The sequence below is a fragment of the Mirounga leonina genome, unplaced genomic scaffold, assembly GCF_011800145.1.
Source record: "Mirounga leonina isolate KUSES-001 unplaced genomic scaffold, KU_Mleo_1.0 Mir_180, whole genome shotgun sequence".
In the NCBI taxonomy this organism is placed as follows: domain Eukaryota; kingdom Metazoa; phylum Chordata; class Mammalia; order Carnivora; family Phocidae; genus Mirounga; species Mirounga leonina.
Window position 1 is genome coordinate 25906934 of NW_023270469.1, and position 20413 is coordinate 25927346.

General features: G+C 37.9%; 1 protein-coding gene and 1 pseudogene across 6 annotated transcripts in view; both read left to right on the forward strand.

The window, feature by feature from the left end:
* Window positions 1–20413, forward strand: part of CNOT1 (CCR4-NOT transcription complex subunit 1) — a 108169-nt gene that overhangs the window by 42188 nt on the left and 45568 nt on the right. For all 6 annotated transcript variants that reach the window (XM_035025071.1, XM_035025069.1, XM_035025072.1 and 3 more), the window contains exons 5-16: window positions 110–178; window positions 266–320; window positions 789–992; window positions 1092–1260; window positions 3363–3489; window positions 3640–3750; window positions 6668–6838; window positions 7243–7370; window positions 9276–9516; window positions 12110–12229; window positions 14450–14572; window positions 14739–14890. In XM_035025071.1, coding sequence (XP_034880962.1) covers window positions 110–178; window positions 266–320; window positions 789–992; window positions 1092–1260; window positions 3363–3489; window positions 3640–3750; window positions 6668–6838; window positions 7243–7370; window positions 9276–9516; window positions 12110–12229; window positions 14450–14572; window positions 14739–14890 — 1670 coding nt within the window. The remainder of the gene's footprint in view (window positions 1–109; window positions 179–265; window positions 321–788; window positions 993–1091; window positions 1261–3362; window positions 3490–3639; window positions 3751–6667; window positions 6839–7242; window positions 7371–9275; window positions 9517–12109; window positions 12230–14449; window positions 14573–14738; window positions 14891–20413) is intronic.
* LOC118023723 lies at window positions 18255–19447 on the forward strand (annotated as a pseudogene).

Here is a 20413-nt window from a genome sequence, read left to right on the forward strand (position 1 = left end):
ACCATAATTGGGTGAATAGATATGTTTATAAAACTTCTTGAAAATTGTAAGTTCTTTTTTTTTTTTTTTAAGTTCTTCTTGTTTTAAAATAAAGTTTGGTTTGTTTCAGAGTTTAAAGCCTGCACCCCACTTATTTGCCCAGCTGAGTAAAGTTCTCAAGTTAAGCAAAGTACAAGAGGTAAGTGATTTAAGAAGAGAGATAGGCAAAATTGGAATTACAAACAGTTACTTGACTCTTTGATCAATCTAACCCCTCTTGTTTCAGGTAATTTTTGGCCTTGCCCTCTTAAATTCTTCCAGCTCAGATCTCAGAGGTTTTGGTAAGTTCTTTTTTTCTTAAAGATCCTGTAGTGAAGTTATTTCTTTAAAATCCACGAGTTTTTGAATCTTGAGGCTCCATAGATTAGAGAGTAAGATAATCTAAGATTATTTTCTTTTGGTCTGTCTTATGAATGTATGTATGGTAAAAACATTATAAAACTTACCTTCACAACCATATTTAAGTGTATAGTTTAGTAGTGTTAACTGTATTCACATTGTGTAAGAGATGTCTGAAACTTCTTCATTTTGCAAAACTGGAACACTGTACCCACTGAACAACTCTCCATCCCACCCGGTCCTTGGCAATTGGCCTCTTATTTTATACCTGCCGACTACAGCTGTGAAAACATTAAGAGGGTGAGGGGTGAGTTGGTGAATGAGAATGATGGTCATCTGTGTTCTGATGGGACTTTTTACCTATTGTGGTGCAATAATAACTTGTGGTTTTTGGTTTACCTGACTTCCAGCTGCCCAGTTTATCAAACAGAAGCTTCCTGATCTTCTGCGTTCATACATTGACGCAGACGTCAGTGGAAATCAAGAAGGTGGCTTCCAAGATATAGCAATAGAGGTCCTACATCTCCTCCTCTCCCATCTCCTCTTTGGGCAGAAGGGAGCCTTTGGAGTTGGACAGGAACAAATAGACGCTTTTCTTAAGACGCTGCGCAGAGGTAAAAGAGTGTCTGTTGCCTACAAAAGATGATTTCTTTGGATGAACACAAACATACTTTAATCAGTATAGCAGTTGTAATCTTCTTTTTCTCCTTCAGATTTTCCCCAGGAACGCTGTCCCGTGGTGCTTGCACCACTTTTATACCCTGAAAAACGGGACATTCTAATGGACAGGATCCTGCCTGATTCCGGAGGGGTAGCTAAAACCATGATGGAGAGCTCCTTGGCTGATTTTATGCAGGAAGTAGGCTATGGCTTTTGTTCAAGGTTGGTAGTGAAACATAACTAAACTTCTGATAACTCTCGTGCCACATATGATGTAATTCTTTAAGGCAAGTTCCTAAGATTAGTTAATGTGCCATCATCTTTGCCTCTGAGGAGTATTGCTTCTAAAGTTTTGCTTCTAAATTTAATTTTCCACATACAGGCATACCTCATTTTATATGCTTCACTTTATTGTGCTTCACAGATATTGCACTTTTTTCCCAAACTGAAGTTTGTGGCAACTCCATGTCAGGCAGGTCTGTTGGCACCATTTTTCCAACAGCATTTGCTTATTGCTTTGTGTCACATTTTGACATTTCTCACAATATTTCAAACTTTTTCATTACTGTGTTTGTTAATGGTGATCTGTCATCAGTGATTACAACTCACCGAAAGCTCAGATGACGGCTAGCAATTTTTAGCGAAAAAGTATTTTTTAATTCAGGTATGTACAATAATGCTATTGCACATGCAGTAGACCTACAGTATAGAGTAAACATAACTTACTTACGCCAGGAAATGAAAAAGTTGATTTGATTTATTGTGGTCATCTGGAACTAACTAATCCCACAAAAATCTCCCAGGTTTGCCTGTATTAGTTTTGGTTACAGGTATAAATACTCTAGTGGCTAGATTTTTATTTCCTTCTCCTCCCCTAGTTTATTAAATTTAGAAATCAGAGGTTCCTAGTCTAGTTGCCAGGATAGACAGTTTCAGCTTTTGGAGGAAAGGGAGAGCATTGATGCAAGTGTTTATGGAAATTGTATCAATTCCTACCTGACGTGTTTGATTTTCTCTAACCTAGCTGTACCTTCAAATCCCCACTGTGCCTTCATTTTCTACAACTTTCCTTTTTTCCTTGTTTAACATAGCTGCCTCTTGAATGTTTTTCTCTCTTGTTAGGGACACCAAAGGAAATAACTTTCACCCTGTTAGTAGCACTTATGACTGTGATAAAATGGATTATCAGTATTTTCTTGAGAGTTAATTAAGGTTATTAATGCGTTCTGCTTTGACTTTAAGTGTAACTTTTTTTTTTTTTTTAAGATTTTATTTATTTATTTGAGAGAGAGAGAGAATGAGAGACAGAGAGCATGAGAGGGAGGAGGGTCAGAGGGAGAAGCAGACTCCCCGCTGAGCAGGGAGCCCGATGCGGGACTCGATCCCGGGACTCCAGGATCATGACCTGAGCTGAAGGCAGTCGCTCAACCAACTGAGCCACCCAGGCGCCCCTAAGTGTAACTTTTAATGTTTTTCAAACTCTTCATAGAAACCCAATTTCCAGTTATTTTTGAAAATATATTTGTTGGGTGTGAAATTGTGCCTGGCATAAAACTTTGTTTAGTTAAACTTTCAAGGAGCAAAGTAGAAGAGTCAGGATACATTTTCAAGGCTTTGTACATATCAGAATAATCAAACTCACCTTTAGTATCAGCATTTCATTATATATATATATATATATATATGTATGTATATATATATATATATATATATATGTATGTATATATATGTATGTATATAGTGGGGGGAGGAGGGTCAGAGGGAGAGAGAGAATCTTAATTTCCACACTGGGTTTTGTGTCATGACCTTGAGATCATGTCGTGAGCTGAAATCAGGAGTCGATATTTAACCAGCTGAGCCTCCTAGGTGCCCTAAGTATCAGTATTTTAATTTTGATTCATATTGAGGATGGAGGAATTTAATTTTGTTTTAGTGAAAGATAATCATTACTCTTGGCTCGAATTTTCTTCCATTGATCTTCTAAACTTTTTCCATTTTCTTTTTTTCCTCCAGTTTTATTGAGCAATAATTGATATACATCACTGTACAAGTTCAAGCATATAGCATGATGGTTTGATTTACATATATGGTTTGATTTACGTATATTATGAAGTGATTACCATAAGCGATTAGGCTAATACCCATCTTCTCATACAGATACAGTGAAAAGGAAAAGTTTTCCCATATTCTTAGTTAAGTAGGTGCTTTTTATATTCCTAGCTATATAAAATAACATGGAATGAAGCTTATATTAGTAAAAATCTAAGGACTTAACCTTGGTATTGAAGGTGTAGCGTTTTCCTGAGGTTTAATTTCTGTTTCAGTATTGAAGAATGTCGCAATATAATCATGCAGTTTGGTGTTCGGGAGGTCACAGCTGCCCAGGTTGCCAGGGTTTTGGGGATGATGGCTCGAACTCATTCAGGATTGACAGATGGAATTCCATTACAGGTAAATATAGAAATCAGCTATTTTACAATGTGAATTAATATCCTGGACCTCCTTTATTTTATTTATTAAATTACAGTATGTTTGTTCTACCAACCATAGCTGAACACATTAAGTATTTGGGTTTGTTTAATTCAAATTTTACTTGTACAGAGTATCTCTGCTCCTGGCAGTGGGATCTGGAGTGATGGAAAAGATAAGAGTGATGGAGCACAGGCACACACATGGAATGTAGAAGTCTTGATTGATGTTCTCAAGGAACTGGTGAGTACATGTAACCATGATTTTACATTCATGATGTTAATATGATAGAGCCTAAAGAAAGCAAATTATAATAAATAAAATGCTCAGCCGAATGAGAGCAGCAATGTTTTGGGGTTCCCGACTTCATTGGCTCTAAAGTAATGAACTTTACAGGGTGATTATGTTCTGGAGATGGTTCATAATCAAATACCAGTTTTGTTCATTAGGAGTTGTTGCTGTGCAATTCTCAGCGGCACTGCTGAGGTGATTTGGTGGAATCCTGGTGTGTGGTTATTTTGGAGGAACAAATTTATTGCACAGTAATGATTGTTTAAAGAATTACTGAGAAGGGAGGCCTTCTGAATATTTTATGGAAAGTGCAACAAAAATCCTGTTATCTTGTTTATGGTGGATAAGGATAATAAAATGCATACTTCTCTTACTACTTCCACTTCTAAAATATCCACAAACTAAATAATTTGCCCCCAGATAAACAAAGTACCTCTCCTGAAATGTTAAAATGCTTAAATAAAACATGTAGGAATGAAACCTTGAGAATTTAAAAGGGAGTGATAAAGTGTAGTCAGTGGGAGAATAGTGGAGTCAGGATATATGTAATATCTTCAGTCTCATCCATAAAATGGCAAGGAACAAAATACAACTTTGAAGACTATGTATATATATGTATAACAATAATATTCCTTATCAGGTGTCAGGACATTTATCCTAATTCTCATTTTTAGTTTTCTGTGTTTGTAATTTATCAGTATAATTGGGTTACAGTTGTCTATATGACATTCTTTTTTTTTTAATGTACTAAGTTCTTTTTTTTTAAATTTTATTTTTAGATTTTATTTATTAGAGACAGAGATAGTGAGAGAGAGAGCACAAGTGGGAAGGAGAGAGAGAAGCAGTCTGCCCACAGAGCAGGGAGCCCGATGGGGGACTCGATCCCAGGACCCTGGGATCATGACCTGAGCCGAAGGCAGATGCTTAACCGACGGAGCCACCCAGGCACCTCTATATGACATTCTTATTAACAACATCATGGATTTTTAAATTTTTCTTGATAGTGGATGGATTTATAGTATTCAGATTTATTCTCCTTTATTAATAGGAAAAAATAATACTTGATCTTGGCAGAAAATTTGGATATGGGAAATAAAAAGTTTCATTACGTATGGATACCACTTAATGTTTTGATTTTATCCTGTGGTGGTCATGCAAAAGTAAAAATACGCCCTTTTCACTCAGTAGTTCCATCATTGTACTTTACTGCCTTACTGAAAATAATCTCTTTTTAAAAATTGCAGACAAGAACAGTATTTAATGTTACCTCAACCTATTTTCTGTTTTCAGAGAGTGCAAAAGGCTATAAAACTGAGAGCCTGCACTGTGGGTTTGAACAGTTGAGTTAGTAACCTCTTTTCTTCCTTCCTTTTCTTCTCATATATTAGAGTTTTCTGTACATTTTTTTGTAGGCAGGGAGCAGAAGACAGCTTGATTTTGGGTGAACAATTTGTTTCTCCATTGCCCACCAAAGATGAGAGGAAGAAACCACAGGGGATTCTCACAGTCTTACCAAACTTACCTGTGGATTTATTAAATTCGTTTCTATGATAATGCTATTTAATAGTACATTATTGGTTCTGTACTGTTACAGTCAGTCCTTAAAACAAATTTTAGAAAGAAAAAGAAAACTTATTTTCTGAATGTTGTTACCTTAGAATGAATACTTCTTTTGAAGTTTGTTCTTTGTACCCTTGCTTTCTGAAGCAAGCATTAATATGTTCATGGCTTGCAAGGAGTCACCTTAGAGCAAAACTAAACTGTCCATGATGCTTTGAGGAATTTTAAGTACAGGGACGCCTGGGTGGCTCGGTTGTTAATCGTCTGTCTTCGGCTCGGGTCATGATCCCCGGGGTCCTGGGATCGAGCCCCGCATCTGGCTCCCTGCTCAGCGGGAAGCCTGCTTCTCCCTCTCCCTCTGCCTGCTGCTCCCACTGCTTGTGCTCACTCTCTCTGTCAAATAAATAAGTAAAATCTTAAAAAAAAAAAAAAAAAAAAGTGGAGTTTTAAGTACATAGTGTGGAAAGCCTTTTTCTTTTCAAGCATAAAATAAACTTAGTACTTCGTGCAGAGTGGTAAATTATCTTCTATAAACTTGTTTCCTTTGCTTTATGTTTTCTTAAGGAATCTCATACTTTTTTGAATACCTTTTCATAAAACATTTTTTTTAATGGAATTTTCATTTTGACATAAAGAATTTAGACCACTTTCCCTGATGCATACAATTGATATACTTTGTAAGGGAGATCTTTAGTTAATTATGAATGGTATTTGGGGGTGCCTGGGTGGCTCAGCCTGTTAAGTGTCCGACTTGATTGTGACTCCCGTCGTGATCTTGGGTTTGTGAGGTGGAGCTCTGTATCAGGCTCTGTGCTCAGCATGGAGTCTGCTTGAGATTCTCTCTCTCCCTCTCCCTCTGCCCTTCCCCCACACGCGAGTGCATGTGTTCTCTATCTCTCTCTCAATAAATCAGATCAGAATGGTATTTGGGATAATTGATTTATCTTTGCAACTTTGTTCCAAGGTAGTAGAATCTTGGTGTAAAAACAAAGAGGCACTAATTGAAGAGTTTTGCCAAACTGGGATGGGATTGTTTGTTGGACTAAGTACGGAAGAGAGAGTTCCACATTATACACTCCCACGGCCATAAGTATGTCATGAACTGAAAGGTTGGAGTGCCTTGCTAGTAGAACCAGTTTATTTTAAATATTAAGAATTACTTTTCTAAGTCCCTAGAAATTCCAGATTATGATTATTTTGAGTTTAGAACATTTTAATTTAATTTCAGATTTAGTTTGGCTCTTTGGATAAAGCATAGAAATGTGTACACTTTTTGTTTATTAGATTTTGAAGTGTTTTTCTATTTTAGAACCCGAGTTTGAATTTCAAGGAAGTAACTTACGAACTGGACCATCCTGGATTTCAAATTCGTGATAGTAAAGGACTTCATAATGTGGTATATGGCATTCAGAGGGGTCTAGGTATGGAAGTGTTCCCAGTAGACCTCATATATAGACCTTGGAAACATGCAGAAGGCCAGGTAAGTGAAGTGAATGGTGTTTAACTGTAGAAGGGGAAGCAAATAATGACTGACTTCTTTTATAGTGCCATCTATTCATTGATTAAAATATTCTTTTAACATAGAATTTGTTTTGGACAGTGCAGAATAGTACAGACCATCAGTATTTTGAAAAGAATATCATAGTTTAGTACAGTCAGACTAAAAGTGTAGCAAACCATTTTCCGAACTGTTTGTCTCCAAGACCATTTTATCTCCTTCCTTTCATGTGTTTGAATGGTCTGTGGTTTTGAAAAGCACATAATTAAGATTTAAAACAAATTGTCATTCTTATAAGATTGAGATTAGCCTGATGAAAATGTTTCAGATTTTTATAGCATTTGCGGTCATTTATGGTAGTAAAGGACTGTTTTCTCTTGTCTCAGCTCTCCTTCATTCAGCATTCCCTTATAAATCCAGAGATCTTCTGTTTTGCTGACTATCCCTGTCATACGGTTGCCACTGATATTCTGAAAGCACCACCAGAAGATGACAATCGAGAAATTGCCACATGGTAAAGACTCTCCTGTAGCTTTTCTTGCAAGGGTCACTTATGCTTTTTTTGCAATACAAAATTAATAGGGAGCAACTACATAGTTAAAAGATTTTAGTGAAACAGTATTTTTAGTGAGCCTTTTTAAACTTTAAATTTTTATAGAAGGATGTTGCTGGATAAAAGTCTGTTTTTAGTTTCCTTATCACTAGATAGTTAAAGTTTTTCCTCTCTAAGGTCTGACAGTGGGTATTCTCTGAACTGTCAAATATTGGAAGGAGGTTTGTACTTCTCCCTTAGTTTAGATCCCTTTCTTATGTCTACAGATATGCTTGCTCTCTTTTCTTTGTAAGTAGCTCAAGATGGCCAACCCATCAGTTCTAATCCTTTCAGCTAAATTACCTAGTTTGAGTTCCAATTCCTAATTTCTGAGGGAGAATCTGACTCTGGCCCAGTACGTTTCTCCTGGAACTCAAGTCACTTCTCTGTAGGAATGTGAGGTAAGGATGGTGAAAGTACTTCCATTACTGTTGACACACAGACACACATACGCACGCATGTGCGTGCGCACGGAGGGAGAGACATGGGCTGGATTGCTCCCCATGGCTGGATTGCTCCCCAAAGGTAACTACTTTTTTCCTAACTGGTTTTCTGAGGCCCTTTTCCAACACAGAACAGATGATTGAATTTTTGGGGCTGTGGGTTGGATTTTTAGGGCAATTTAAAGCCTTTAGATATTGCCAGATCTTCTAAAGCAAGAGATGGTAAACTTCCTGTAACGGGTTAGTTAATATCTGGCTTCCCTGGCCAGATGGTCTCTGTAGCAACTGCTTAACTATTGTCGCACAATATAAATATGGGTGTAGTTCTTTGAACAAAACATTTACTGAAACAGGCAGTAGGTAGGATTGGTCCTGTGGATGTAGTTTGCTGATCCCTGTTCTGAAAGATTGACTCCCACGCAGTAGTTATTTCTAAAGTTCGTCCTTTTTGCAGGTGCTAGCAACATTGGATATGCAGGCTTGGTTGATGTTTTTTCCCCTCCTGCCAAGTCTAATGTATATAGCAGTATTTTCTTTTATAAAACTGAAATGTCATAGTGCATTTAACAATTCCTTAACATAGCTGTACATTCAAGTTTGTCTCAAAAATATCTAACAGTTTGTATGATGAAGAGTCCAGACAGGGTTCATGTAGTTTCTTTTATTCTGTAAGTCTTCCTTTTTTCATTGTCTTTTTTGAAATACAGTTTTTGCCATTGATTTGATAAAGTAATAGGATCTTTTATCCTTTAAACTACCCCATGGTATGGGGTATATGTTTCCTCATGGCATTTAATTTGATCTCTGTCCCCATAGTTTTCATGGACTAAGGGTAGAGTAAGCTCTTGAGATTTGATTAAAGTCAACCACATTCAGCTTGTTGGGACAAGAATAATGCATAGGGGATGTTGTGGACTTCTGAACTTGCTTGAAATCAGGAAGCACTTAACGTAGACCTTGGCATTACCAAAGTAAGTGTTCAGGCTACATTTTTGTGTAGAATTTTTTTGTGTGTATAAATAGGTCTATGTTTATATTTCAGATTTTTGACTATTCCTAAATAAAGTCTGTGATGCTATTTCTATTTTTTATACCAATTACAAAAATCTGTGATGATCTCTCCTTGGTAAGGAGGATCCATGATTATAAAAGTGGTCTATGGTGTCCCCTCTCCTTCATCACTTACTGTCAACTTGAACTGCCTTTGAAATTAGTCTGCAAGTATACCAGCATATAATTTTAATAGGAACAGCCCCAATTTAAACATTTTTCAAATTGACAACAACTCAGTTTTATTGTGGTAGCTGGTATCACTTATTTGGAAAATATATTTTTGTATATTTAGGTTTTCATTGACAGAGTATCTTACTTCCATTCTTGTTAGGAAGAGCTTGGATTTGATTGAATCTCTGCTGAGGCTTGCAGAGGTGGGACAATATGAACAAGTCAAACAGCTCTTCAGCTTCCCTATTAAACACTGTCCAGACATGCTGGTATTGGCCTTACTACAAATCAACACCTCTTGGCACACTTTGCGCCATGAGCTCATCTCCACTCTGATGCCAATTTTCCTCGGAAACCATCCTAACTCTGCTATTATTTTGCACTATGCATGGCATGGGCAGGTAAGCAAATGAACTTTTTTTTCTCTTAGTAACTGACATTCTTTGGAGGATGTTCAACTAAATTGTCAGTCTTCATTTATGATACTTTAGAGAAGTGGCACTTCCATAAAGCTTATTTTATGTTTTAATATGTGAATGTTAAAGTCTAAAACTTCAAAGAACAAGTGGGAATAGGCAAAAAAATAATAAATAATTCAGTATTATGAAAGCTCTGTACTACTAGGGCACCAGTATGCTTTTGATAACAGTAAGGAACTTAATTATTTATCATGGAGCCAGAAGGTACTCATGTCACTTTTTTTTTTTTTTTTTTTTTAAGATTTTATTTATTTATTTGAGAGAAAGAATGAGAGAGAGCATGAGAGGGAAGAGGGTCAGAGGGAGAAGCAGACTCCCCGCTGAGCAGGGAGCCCGATGCGGGACTCGATCCCGGGACTCCAGGATCATGACCTGAGCCGAAGGCAGTCGCTTAACCAACTGAGCCACCCAGGCGCCCTCATGTCACTTTTTAACAGTAAATGGGGGAAGATTATAAATCAATTTAATTGACATTATTTTCTCTTTTATCCATACCCAGCATCTAAATTTTGTTTGTTTCTACTGAAATGCCTTTTAAGCCCTGTGCTTTCCCTCCCTAAGTCTGTAGAATTTATTTAACCTGTAAATATTTTTTTGTGGGGGTGCCTGGGTGGCTCAGTCGCTAAGCGTCTTCCTTCAGCTAAGGTCATGATCCCAGGATTCTGGGATCGAGCCCCACATTGGGCTCCCTGCTCTGCGGGAAGCCTGCTTCTACCTCTCCCACTCCCCCTGCTTGTGTTCCCTCTCTCACTGTGTCTCTCTGTCAAATAAATAAATAAAATCTTGAAATATATATATATATATATATATATTTGTGCATTGAATTTTTTCCCCAATGGCCTATTGTATTTTTAATAATGACAAATGGAGAAGCTTTAGAAAAAGCAGTTATCAAGCACTTTACACCAAGTGCCCACCCTTTTTTAAAGATTTACTTGTTTAATTGAGAGCGAGTAGGGGAAGGAGCAGAGGGAGACAGTCTCCAAGCAGATGCCCCACTGAGCATGGAGCCCGACACAGGGCTCAGTGAATGTCATGACCCTGAGATCATTTACCTGAGCTGAAACCAAGAGTCAGACGCTTAACCAACTGAGCCACCCAGGCTCCCCTCAAGTACCTTTTTTGGCTATTTTTTTTTTTTCTTTAATCATGTTTATTCTCAGTAGTTATATACAGGCGCTTAAAAAATTTTGTTAAGATTCTGATATATATATATTTTAAAGATTTTATTTATTTGACAGAGACACAGCAAGAGAGGGAACACACGCCGGGGGAGTGGGAGAGGGAGAGGGAGAGGGAGAAGCAGGCTTCCTGCCGAGCAGGGAGCCTGATGCGGGGCTCGATCCCAGGACCCTGGGATCATGACCTGAGCTGAAGGCAGACGCTTAACCACTGAGCCACCCAGGCCCCCCACGACTCTGGTTTATAAACGAAAACTGTTAGCTTTATTAGTTCTATGCTATTCAGTCAGTTCTCCATTTCTAGAGACTCAAATTACAGGGTAAACTTACAGAATGTTTAACAAGCATTTATCCAAAAGCTTTGCAGCCCGGATATTTTCAGGTCTTTATCACCCCAGCTATGAGGTACAAAGGGCAGGCCAAAAGGAGCAACTCCTCACTCCTTGTTGAATACTTGTTTCATTTTGACCTTCTGTCACTCTAGGACAGTAACTGGAAAGTGATTTAGGTATAGTGATAGCAGTTGCCTTGCCAGTGCTTCTATGAGAACTATTCACTAAATTCCAGCTGTTTATTTCTGTCATTCAGCTACAAGCCTTTATATCAGGCCTCAAAGCCAGGCTGTTTTCTGGAAATAAAGGAAATTGGATAATTACAGAAAAATGAACATTCCCATTTGTGAAAAAGCTAGCTGTAGAATGTACAAGTACCATTCTTAGAAATACTGATAGAATACTATACTGTGCAACATGAGAAATGATTACCTTAAACCAGTTTTAAACATTTATAGATCAGTAATTTTGTAGTTTAATAATAAAGAAATTAGGGGCGCCTGGGTGGCTCAGTTGGTTAGGCAACTGCCTTTGACTCAGGTCATGATCCTGGAGTCCTGGGATCGAGTCCCCTATCGGGCTCCCTGCTCAGCAGGGGGTCTGCTTCTCCCTCTTCCCTCTCGTGCTCTCTGTCTCTTCATTCTCTCTCTCAAATAAAAAAAAAAAAAAAATAACAAAATTATACAAATTTGATGTATCCTCATGTTCATATCGTATTCTATTCTGTTTGAAAAAATATTGGCAGATGTTTTATAGGACAAATATTTACACTGAATGACCCATGGTTTAGGGACAGGCTTTCATTTGGAAGATGTGGAAATAACTTGACTTTCCTACAGAGAATGTCCCTGCAATCACTGCTTGAGGATTGAACTTAATGTCTGCATGGGTACACCTCAATTTTACATATATGTAACAAGTTAAATTAGCTGGGCATTTGCAGTAGTGCCTGTGAAAATGTTTGCAGAATTGTTATATATAATCCCGTTTTTCTTTTCTTAGGGACAGTCTCCCTCAATCCGCCAACTTATCATGCATGCAATGGCAGAATGGTACATGCGAGGGGAGCAGTATGACCAGGCCAAATTGTCTCGAATACTTGATGTGGCCCAGGACTTGAAGGTGAGCTTGGAGGGACAGGCTAACACTTTTTTTTTTTAAGATTTTATTTATTTATTTGACAGAGACACAGTGAGAGAGGGAACACAAGCAGGGGGAGTGGGAGAGGGAGAAGCAGGCTTCCCGCAGAGCAGGGAGCCCGATGCGGGGCTCGATCCCAGGACCCTGAGATCATGACCTGAGCCAAAGGCAGACACTTAACTGACTGAGCCACCCAGGCACCCCCAGGCTAACACTTTTATTTATTAATGAGAAAAGAAAACTTTTTTTTAATAAAGATATGTTTTGGAGAGAGAAAGAGTGCGAGGGCGCACAGGGCAGGGCGGGTGGGGTGTGGCAGAGGGAGAGAGAAACTCAGGCTGACTTCTCGCTGAGTGTGGAGCCTGACACAGGGCTCGATTTTATGACTCTGAGATCATGACCTGAGCCAAAATCAAATTTGGTGCTTAACCGACTGCGCCACCCAGGCGCCCCAGAAAACATTTTTCATGTAATACAGATGCGTTAGGGATAATTCAGATGTAACTAACTCTTAGCTAGATTATGTTGAGATTTACATTTTGCCTTGTAAGTACAAAGGGATTGGAAGGAGAGTGGTTTTAGAAAGGTAAGAAATGGGGGTGCCTTGGTGGCTCAGTTGGTTAAGCATCTGCCTTTGGCTCAGGTCAGGGTCTTGGGGTCTTGGATCGGGCCCTGGGTTGGGGTCCCTGCTGAACGGGGAGTTTGCTTCTCCCTCTCCGTCTGCCCCCACACCCCCCCAGCTTGTGCACCTCTCTTGCTCTTTCTCAAATAAATAAAATCTTTAAAAAAGGTAAAAAATGTTTTCAGTTCTCAGTGCATTTGATTGAATTTTGTTTGGTCTTCTATGATAGTTGCAAGGATATTTTATTTATTTTTTAAATTATTGTTATGTTAGTCACCATACAGTACATCATTAATTTTTGATACAGTGTTCCATGATTCATTTTTTGCATATAACACCCAGTGCTCCACGCAGAACGTGCCCTCTTTAATACCCATCACCATGCTAACCCATCCCCCCACCCCCCTGTTTATTTATTTTTTAAAGATTTTATTTATTTGACACAGAGAGACAGAGAAAGCAAGCACAAGCAGGGAGAATGGCAGGCAGGGGAGAAGCAGGCTCCCCGCTGAGTAAGGAGCCAGATGCCGGGCTCGATCCCAGAACCCTGGGATCATGACCCAAGCCGAAGGCAGCCGCTTAACCGACTGAGCCACCCAGGCGCCCCCCGCAAGGTTATTTTAAAGCAAGCGGTATAACTGACTTCATGTAATATGTTAGATATAATTTGTGGAGAAACTGGTTGGGTTTCATCCCTTTTGCAGTTTTCATTAGCATTAACGGAATCTTTTGACAAATAGTCTGACTTGATGTCTTTGACCAGTAGGTGCATAGTACTGGTGTTGAAGTTGTGCTTAGGTTGGAGTAAGTCTGAGTTTAGTTTTTTTTTTTTTTAATCAAGTATTGATCCTTATTTATGCATTGTGTCTTGCTCTGATTTAGGTTTAATTATTTTAAGAAGCACAGGGTAAAGTCATGTGTCCGTCCATCTTTGAAATGTGATCTTATTTTAAGTAAAAACTAATATCACCAATGAATTAAGCTAAGCTATTTAAAAAATTAAGACCAAGGGGCGCCTGGGTGGCTCAGTTGGTTGAGTGCCTTCGGCTCAGGTCATGATCCTGGAGTCCCTGGATCGAGTCCCGCATCGGGCTCCCTGCTTGGCGGGGAGCCTGCTTCTCCCTCTGACGCTTCCCTCTCTCATGTGCTCTCTCTCTCATTCTCTCTGTCTCAAATAAATAAATAAAAATCTTAAAAAAAAAAAAAATTAAGACCAAGAAAATATTAGCAATATGTTTTATTTAGACTTGATTGTGAAAATAAAATCAGGGAACAGAGAATAGAACGGAGTGTGAGAAAGATACTTAATTGCTTGACTTACAAGTTTGTTTTTTTTAAGATTTATTAATTAAAAAAAAGATTAAGAGAGGTTGCATGCATGTTGGGGGGTGCAGGCGGGGTACAGGGAGAGGGATAGAATCTTAAGTAGACTGACTCCCTGCTGAACGGGGAGCGTGCTGTGGGGCTTGATCTCACAACGCTGAGATCATGACCTGAGCCAAAATCAAAAGTCAGAAGGCTTAACCGGCTGAGCCACCCAGACACTCTGACTTAAAGTTTCTGATATTCTTTTGTTTTAGGCCTTGTCAATGCTGCTAAATGGTACTCCATTTGCCTTTGTTATTGACCTTGCTGCACTTGCTTCACGTCGTGAATACCTCAAACTTGACAAGTGGCTCACAGATAAAATTCGAGAGCATGGAGTAAGCAGGATTTGTCCATTTATTACTGCTTTAAAATTTTGATGGCTAAAATACCTAAACAATGGCAATGAAGATGTTATTATTTTGTGGATTTTATACTGTCTTTAATAGTCTGAACGTAGTTAAGATCAATTTCAAATGAACCGAAAGATTTTCTGTTTTCCAGGAGCCTTTTATCCAGGCATGTATGACTTTTTTAAAGAGACGGTGCCCTTCGATTTTGGGTGGACTTGCTCCAGAGAAAGATCAGCCCAAAAGTGCTCAACTTCCTCCAGAAACCCTGGCGACAATGTTGGCCTGTTTACAAGCTTGTGCAGGGTAAGAAGAGCACGCTTAAATAGGACTATTTAGTATTGGAATTGGATTATATGAATAAATTGTTTGGGGAAAGAGGGGTTGAATGATTAAAAGTGACAGCAGCTTAGATAATCCAGTGGTTTTTAAATCCAAAGTACTATACTAAAAACACATACTAGATCCATTTAAGTTGATTTTTTTGTTTATGATGTAAGGTGAGGTTCAGATTCATTGTTTTGCATATGGATGTTCAGTTGTCCCAACACCATTTGTTGAGAAGACTGGTCTCTCTCTTTTGAATTGTCTTCTGAAAAATGAGTTGCCCATAGTGTGTGAGTTTTATTTCTGGATTCTTAGTTCTGTTGCGTTGATCTGTACATGTTGATCTTTGCCAGGACCACACCGTCTTGATACTGTAGCTTCTCAGTGAGTTTTGAAATTAGGAAATATGAATCCTCCAGCTTCCTTCTTTTTCAAGATTGTTTTGGCTGTTCTGGGTCGGTTATATTCCCAGATGAGTTCTTGCAAAGTTGTGCAGAAGCCCACTGGAATTACGTTGAATCTTTACATCATTTTGGGGAATATTGCCGTCTGAAAATATTAAGGTCTATTTAGGTCTTGATGTTTTGTCCTTTTCAGTGTACAAGTCTTAAGCTTCTTTTGTTGCATTTATTGTTTTTTTGTACAAGTCAGGTCACGTGTCAATAGTTCTGTTTTTTCCTTCCCATCTTTTTTTGCTTATTTTCTCTAGTGTGAACCTGCAGTCTGATGTTGAATAGAAATGGCCAGAGCAGACGGTCTTGTCTTGTTCTTGAATTTAGAAGAAAGGTATCTAGTGTTTCACCAGTAAGTGTGATGTTAGCTGTGGGTTTCCATAGATAGATACCCTTTAGGTTGAGGTTTCCTTACCTTTAATTCTAGTTAGTTGCATGTTTTATCATGAAAGTATTTTGTCAAATGTTTTTGTCTGTATCATTTGAGGTGATCGCGTGGTTTTGTTTATTTTGTTTATGTATATTAAGTGAAATTCGGATGTTAAATCTTGCATTCACTTGGTCTTTGTGTATACTACTTTATATGTTGCTGAATTCAATTTGCTAGTATTTGGTGAGGATTTTTGTGTCTGCATTCCTAAGGGATATTGTTCTTGTGTTCTTTTTGTCTGGTTTTGATTATCAGGGTAATAAGGGCCTCATACAGTGAATTGATAAGTGTTCTTTCCCTTTCCTCTTCTAATTTTCGTTAGAAAGATTGGTGTCAATTCTTTAAATGTTCCGTAGAGTTAAGCAGTGAAGCCATCTGGTCCTGAGCTTTTTCTTGTGGGTTGATTTTAATTACAGATTCAGTATCTTGTTACAGATCTATGCAGATTTTTTTAAAGATTTTTTTTTTTAATTCATTTGAGATAGAGAGAGAGAGAGCAGAGAGCATGAGCAGGGGGAGGGAGAGGCAGAGGGAGAGGGAGAAGCAGGCTCCCGCTGATCCAGGAGCCCAACGTGGGGCTCGATCCCAGGACCCTGGGATCATGACCTGAGCTGAAGGCAGACGCTCAACCGACTGACCCACCCAGGAGCCCCAAGATTTTTAATTTTAAGTGATCTGTACACCCAACATGGAGCTTGAACTTTTAACCCTGAGATCAGGAGTCACATGACTCTACCAACTGAGCCAGCCAGGTACCCCTAGGCAGATTTTCTTTCCTTTTTTTTTCTTTTCAATCAAGTTTTGGTGGTTTGTGGTTTTTCTAGGAATTTGCCCATTTTGTTCCTTTTTACTATATCCTTAACTTTTCTCATTTCTCTAAGGTTGGTAGTAAAATCCTCTCTTTCAGTTCCTGATTTTAGTAATTTGAATCTCTTCTCCTTTCTTCCCTTCCTCCCTCACTACCCCTTTCTTGTCATTGTGGCTAAATGTATGTCAATCTTGTTAACCTTTTTCAAAGGAGCAACTTTTGGTTTTGTTTTTCTTTATTGTTTTTCTATTTTCCACTTATTTCAGCTTCTTCTTTTGAGTTTGGTTTGAACTTTTTAAAACTTACTAAGATGGAAAGTTTGGTTTTCTATTTGAGATTGTTCTTGTTTAATTGGGATGTTTATGGCTTTGAATTTCCACACATGAAATGCTTTAAGTTTGGTATTATGTGTTTTTGTTTTCATCTGAAAGTATTTTTTAATTTCCTTTAACCCATAAGAGTATGTTGTATTTAATTTCCACATATTTGGGAATTACCTAGTTTTTCTTTTGTTAACTGATTTTTATTCAGTTGTGAGTGGAGAACATGCTTTATATGATTTTATAATCTCTTGAAATTTATTGAGACTTATCGTATGGCCTAATGTGGTCTATCCTGGAGAATTTTCCATGTGCCCTTGAGAAGGATATGTGTAGTCTGCTGTTGGGTAGTGTTCTGTATAGGTTTGTTAGGATTAGTTGGTTGTATAGTGTTGTTGAAGTCTTCTATTCCTTGTTTAACTGCTCTGTGGTTCTGTTATTTTTTTAAAATTGAGGTGTAATTGACATTGTGTCAGTTTGTGTATGTGTTGATTTGATATATTTATATATTGCAGTATACAATTATTACTGTAGTGTTAGCTAACACCTTTGTCATATCACGTAACTATCATTTCTTTTTTTGTGGTGGGTACAATTAAGATCTTGTCTCTTAGTGACTTTGAAGTGTATAATATAGTATTGCTGACTATCAATTATGGAAAGTAGGGTATAGAAGCCTCCAACTATTTTTGAGTTGTCTATTTCTCCCTTCAGTTTTCCCTTCATGTGTTTGGGGGCTCTGTTTTTAAAGGTATGTATGCTTATGATTATTATATGTCTTCCTGTAAGAAGGATTGGCCTTTTTATTATTATAAAATGCTTTTCTTAGTTCCTGTTAATTTCTTTCTTAATGGCTACATTTTGTCTTATGTTAGTAGAGCCAATGTAGTTCTCTTTTTGTTAATGTTTGCATGGTATCTTTTTTCATCTTTAAGATTAAGGCATCTGTAACTTGAGTTATAGGTATCTTAATCTAAAGTGTGAGTCACTTCTTGACAGCATACAGTTGAATTATTTTTTTTAAATCCATTTGACCATCTCTTTTAATTGGAGTATTTAATCTATATATATTTAATGTGATTACTGATAAGGTAATTGATTCATGTCACTTCGTATTTTTCTGTATATATTTTATGTCTGTTTTGTTCTTTCATTCCTCTGTTACTGCCTCCTTTACTGTTAAATAGATACCTTGTAGTATATCATCTTAATTCCCTTGTTGTTACCTTGTATATATGCTTTTATTTTTTTCCCTTTGTAGTTACCTGTTAAAATTAACATTTATCTTAAAAAAACCTAATTCTGATTAATAACAATTGAATGTCAATAGAAAGCAAAAATTTACTCATATAGCTGTGTTCCCTTTCTCCTCATTGGGCTGCTATTGTTAGATTATACCTCTCTACATAGTGTTCCCATCAAAAAAGGTATAATTATTATCTTGTGTAGTAATTGTCCTTTAACTCAAGTAGGAGATTGGTCTGTGGCAAGCTGTGGACGCTGGTGTCTGTTCCGCAGGATGGAGTTTGTTAAAATTATCAAGAGTAAGGCTTGCTTCAAGAGATACCAAGTGAAATTTGGAAGACGAGAGGGTAAAACTGATTACTATGCTCAGAAACATTTGGTAATTTAGGATAAAAATAAATGCAACACATCCAAATATAGAATGATAGTTTAAGTAACCAACAGAGATATCATTTGTCATATTGCTCATGCCGGCATAGAAGGAGATACCGTTTTTGCAGCTTATGCTCATGAACTCCGGAAGTATAGTGTAAAGGTGGACCTGACAAATTATGCTACAGCATTATTGTACTGCCCTGCTGCTGGCCTGCAGACTTCTCAGTAGGTTTGGCCAGGGACAACATCTATGAAGGCCAGGTGGGGGTGACTGGAGATGAATACAATGTGGAAAGCATTGATGGTCATCCTGGTGTCTTCAGCTGCTATTTGGATGCAAAGCTGTCCAGAGCTGCTACTGGAAATAAAGTTTTTGTGGCCCTCAAGGGATCTGTGGATGGAAGCTTGTCTGTCCGTCATAGTACCAAACGATTCCCTGGTTATGATTTGGAAAGCAAGGGATTCAATGCAGAAGTACATCAGAAGCACATCATGGGTCAGAATGTTGCAGATTATATGCATTACCAAATGGAAGAAGATGAAGATGCTTACATGAAGCAATTCTCAGGGTGCCTGGCTGGCTCAGTCAGTGGAGCATGTGACTCTTGATCTCGGGGCTATAATTTCAAGCCCCACATTGGGTGTGGAGATTACTTAAAAAAGTAAAGAAAATAAAATGCTCTCAATACATAAAGAACAAAGTAACTCTAAACATGGTAGAGGAGGTGTGTAAGAACACTCATGGTGCTGTACGAGAGAATCCAGTCTATGAGAAGAAGCCTTAAGAATGAAGTTAAAAAGAAGAGGTGGAACTGTTCCAAAATGTCTCTTGCCCTGAAGAAAGATGAGGTAGCTCAAAAGAACACAAGCTTTTGTAGAGCTTAGGAGCGGGCCACTGAGAGCTAATAAACCAAACCATAATTTCTATGAAGATTTTTCGGCTACAGACAATAGTAAACTTATTCACCAAGCCAAAAAAGAAAGATCAAGTAGGAGATAAAAAGAGAAATAACAACAACAACAAAAAAAACACATACTGTGGTTTATCTTTATCTATGTCACTTTACTGGTGCTCTGTTTCATATGAACTCAGGGTATTATGCAGTGTCCTTTCATTTCAGCTTAAAGGATTCCCTTTATTTCTTATTAGGGTGGGTCTTTTAAAAATGAATTCCCTTAGTTTTGGTTTAACCAAGAATGTCTTAATTTCTCCTTTGAATTTGGAGGATAGTTTTATAATACAGGATTCCTTATTGACAGTCCTTTTCCTTCAGTTTTTTGAATATGCCATTCCAGGGCTTTCTGGCTTCCATAGCTATTAATTTTTTTTGAGGCTCCCTTGTATGCACTAAGTTGCCTCTCCTTGCCATTAAGCTGCTCTCATTGTCTTTTTTTCTTTCAACAATTTGATTATGTTGTTTCTAGGCTTGGACTTTCTGTGTTTATATTACTTGGAGTTTGTTGAGCTTCTTAGGAGTGTAGATTAATGGTTTTCATCAAATTCAGGAAGTTTTCAGCTGTTACTTCAACAAATACTCTTTTTGCCCCCTTTCCATCTCATCTCTCCCTCTGGGACTTCCATTGATATATATGTTGGTACATTTGGTAGTGTTCCACCTATCTCTGAGTTTAGTTTTTTCTTTCAATTTTATAGGCTGGATAATCTTAGCTATCTTCAAGTTCATGGATTCTTTTTTGCCTCCATGAATCTGTTCTTGGAAACCTGTAGTGAAATTGTCAGTTATTACATTTTTCTTTTCTTTTCCTTCCTTCCTTTCCTTTTCTTTCTTTTTTATTAAAGATGTTATTTATTTGGGGGGGGCAGAGAAGAGCAGAGGGAGAGGGAGACCCTGCTGCTGAGCAGGGAGCATG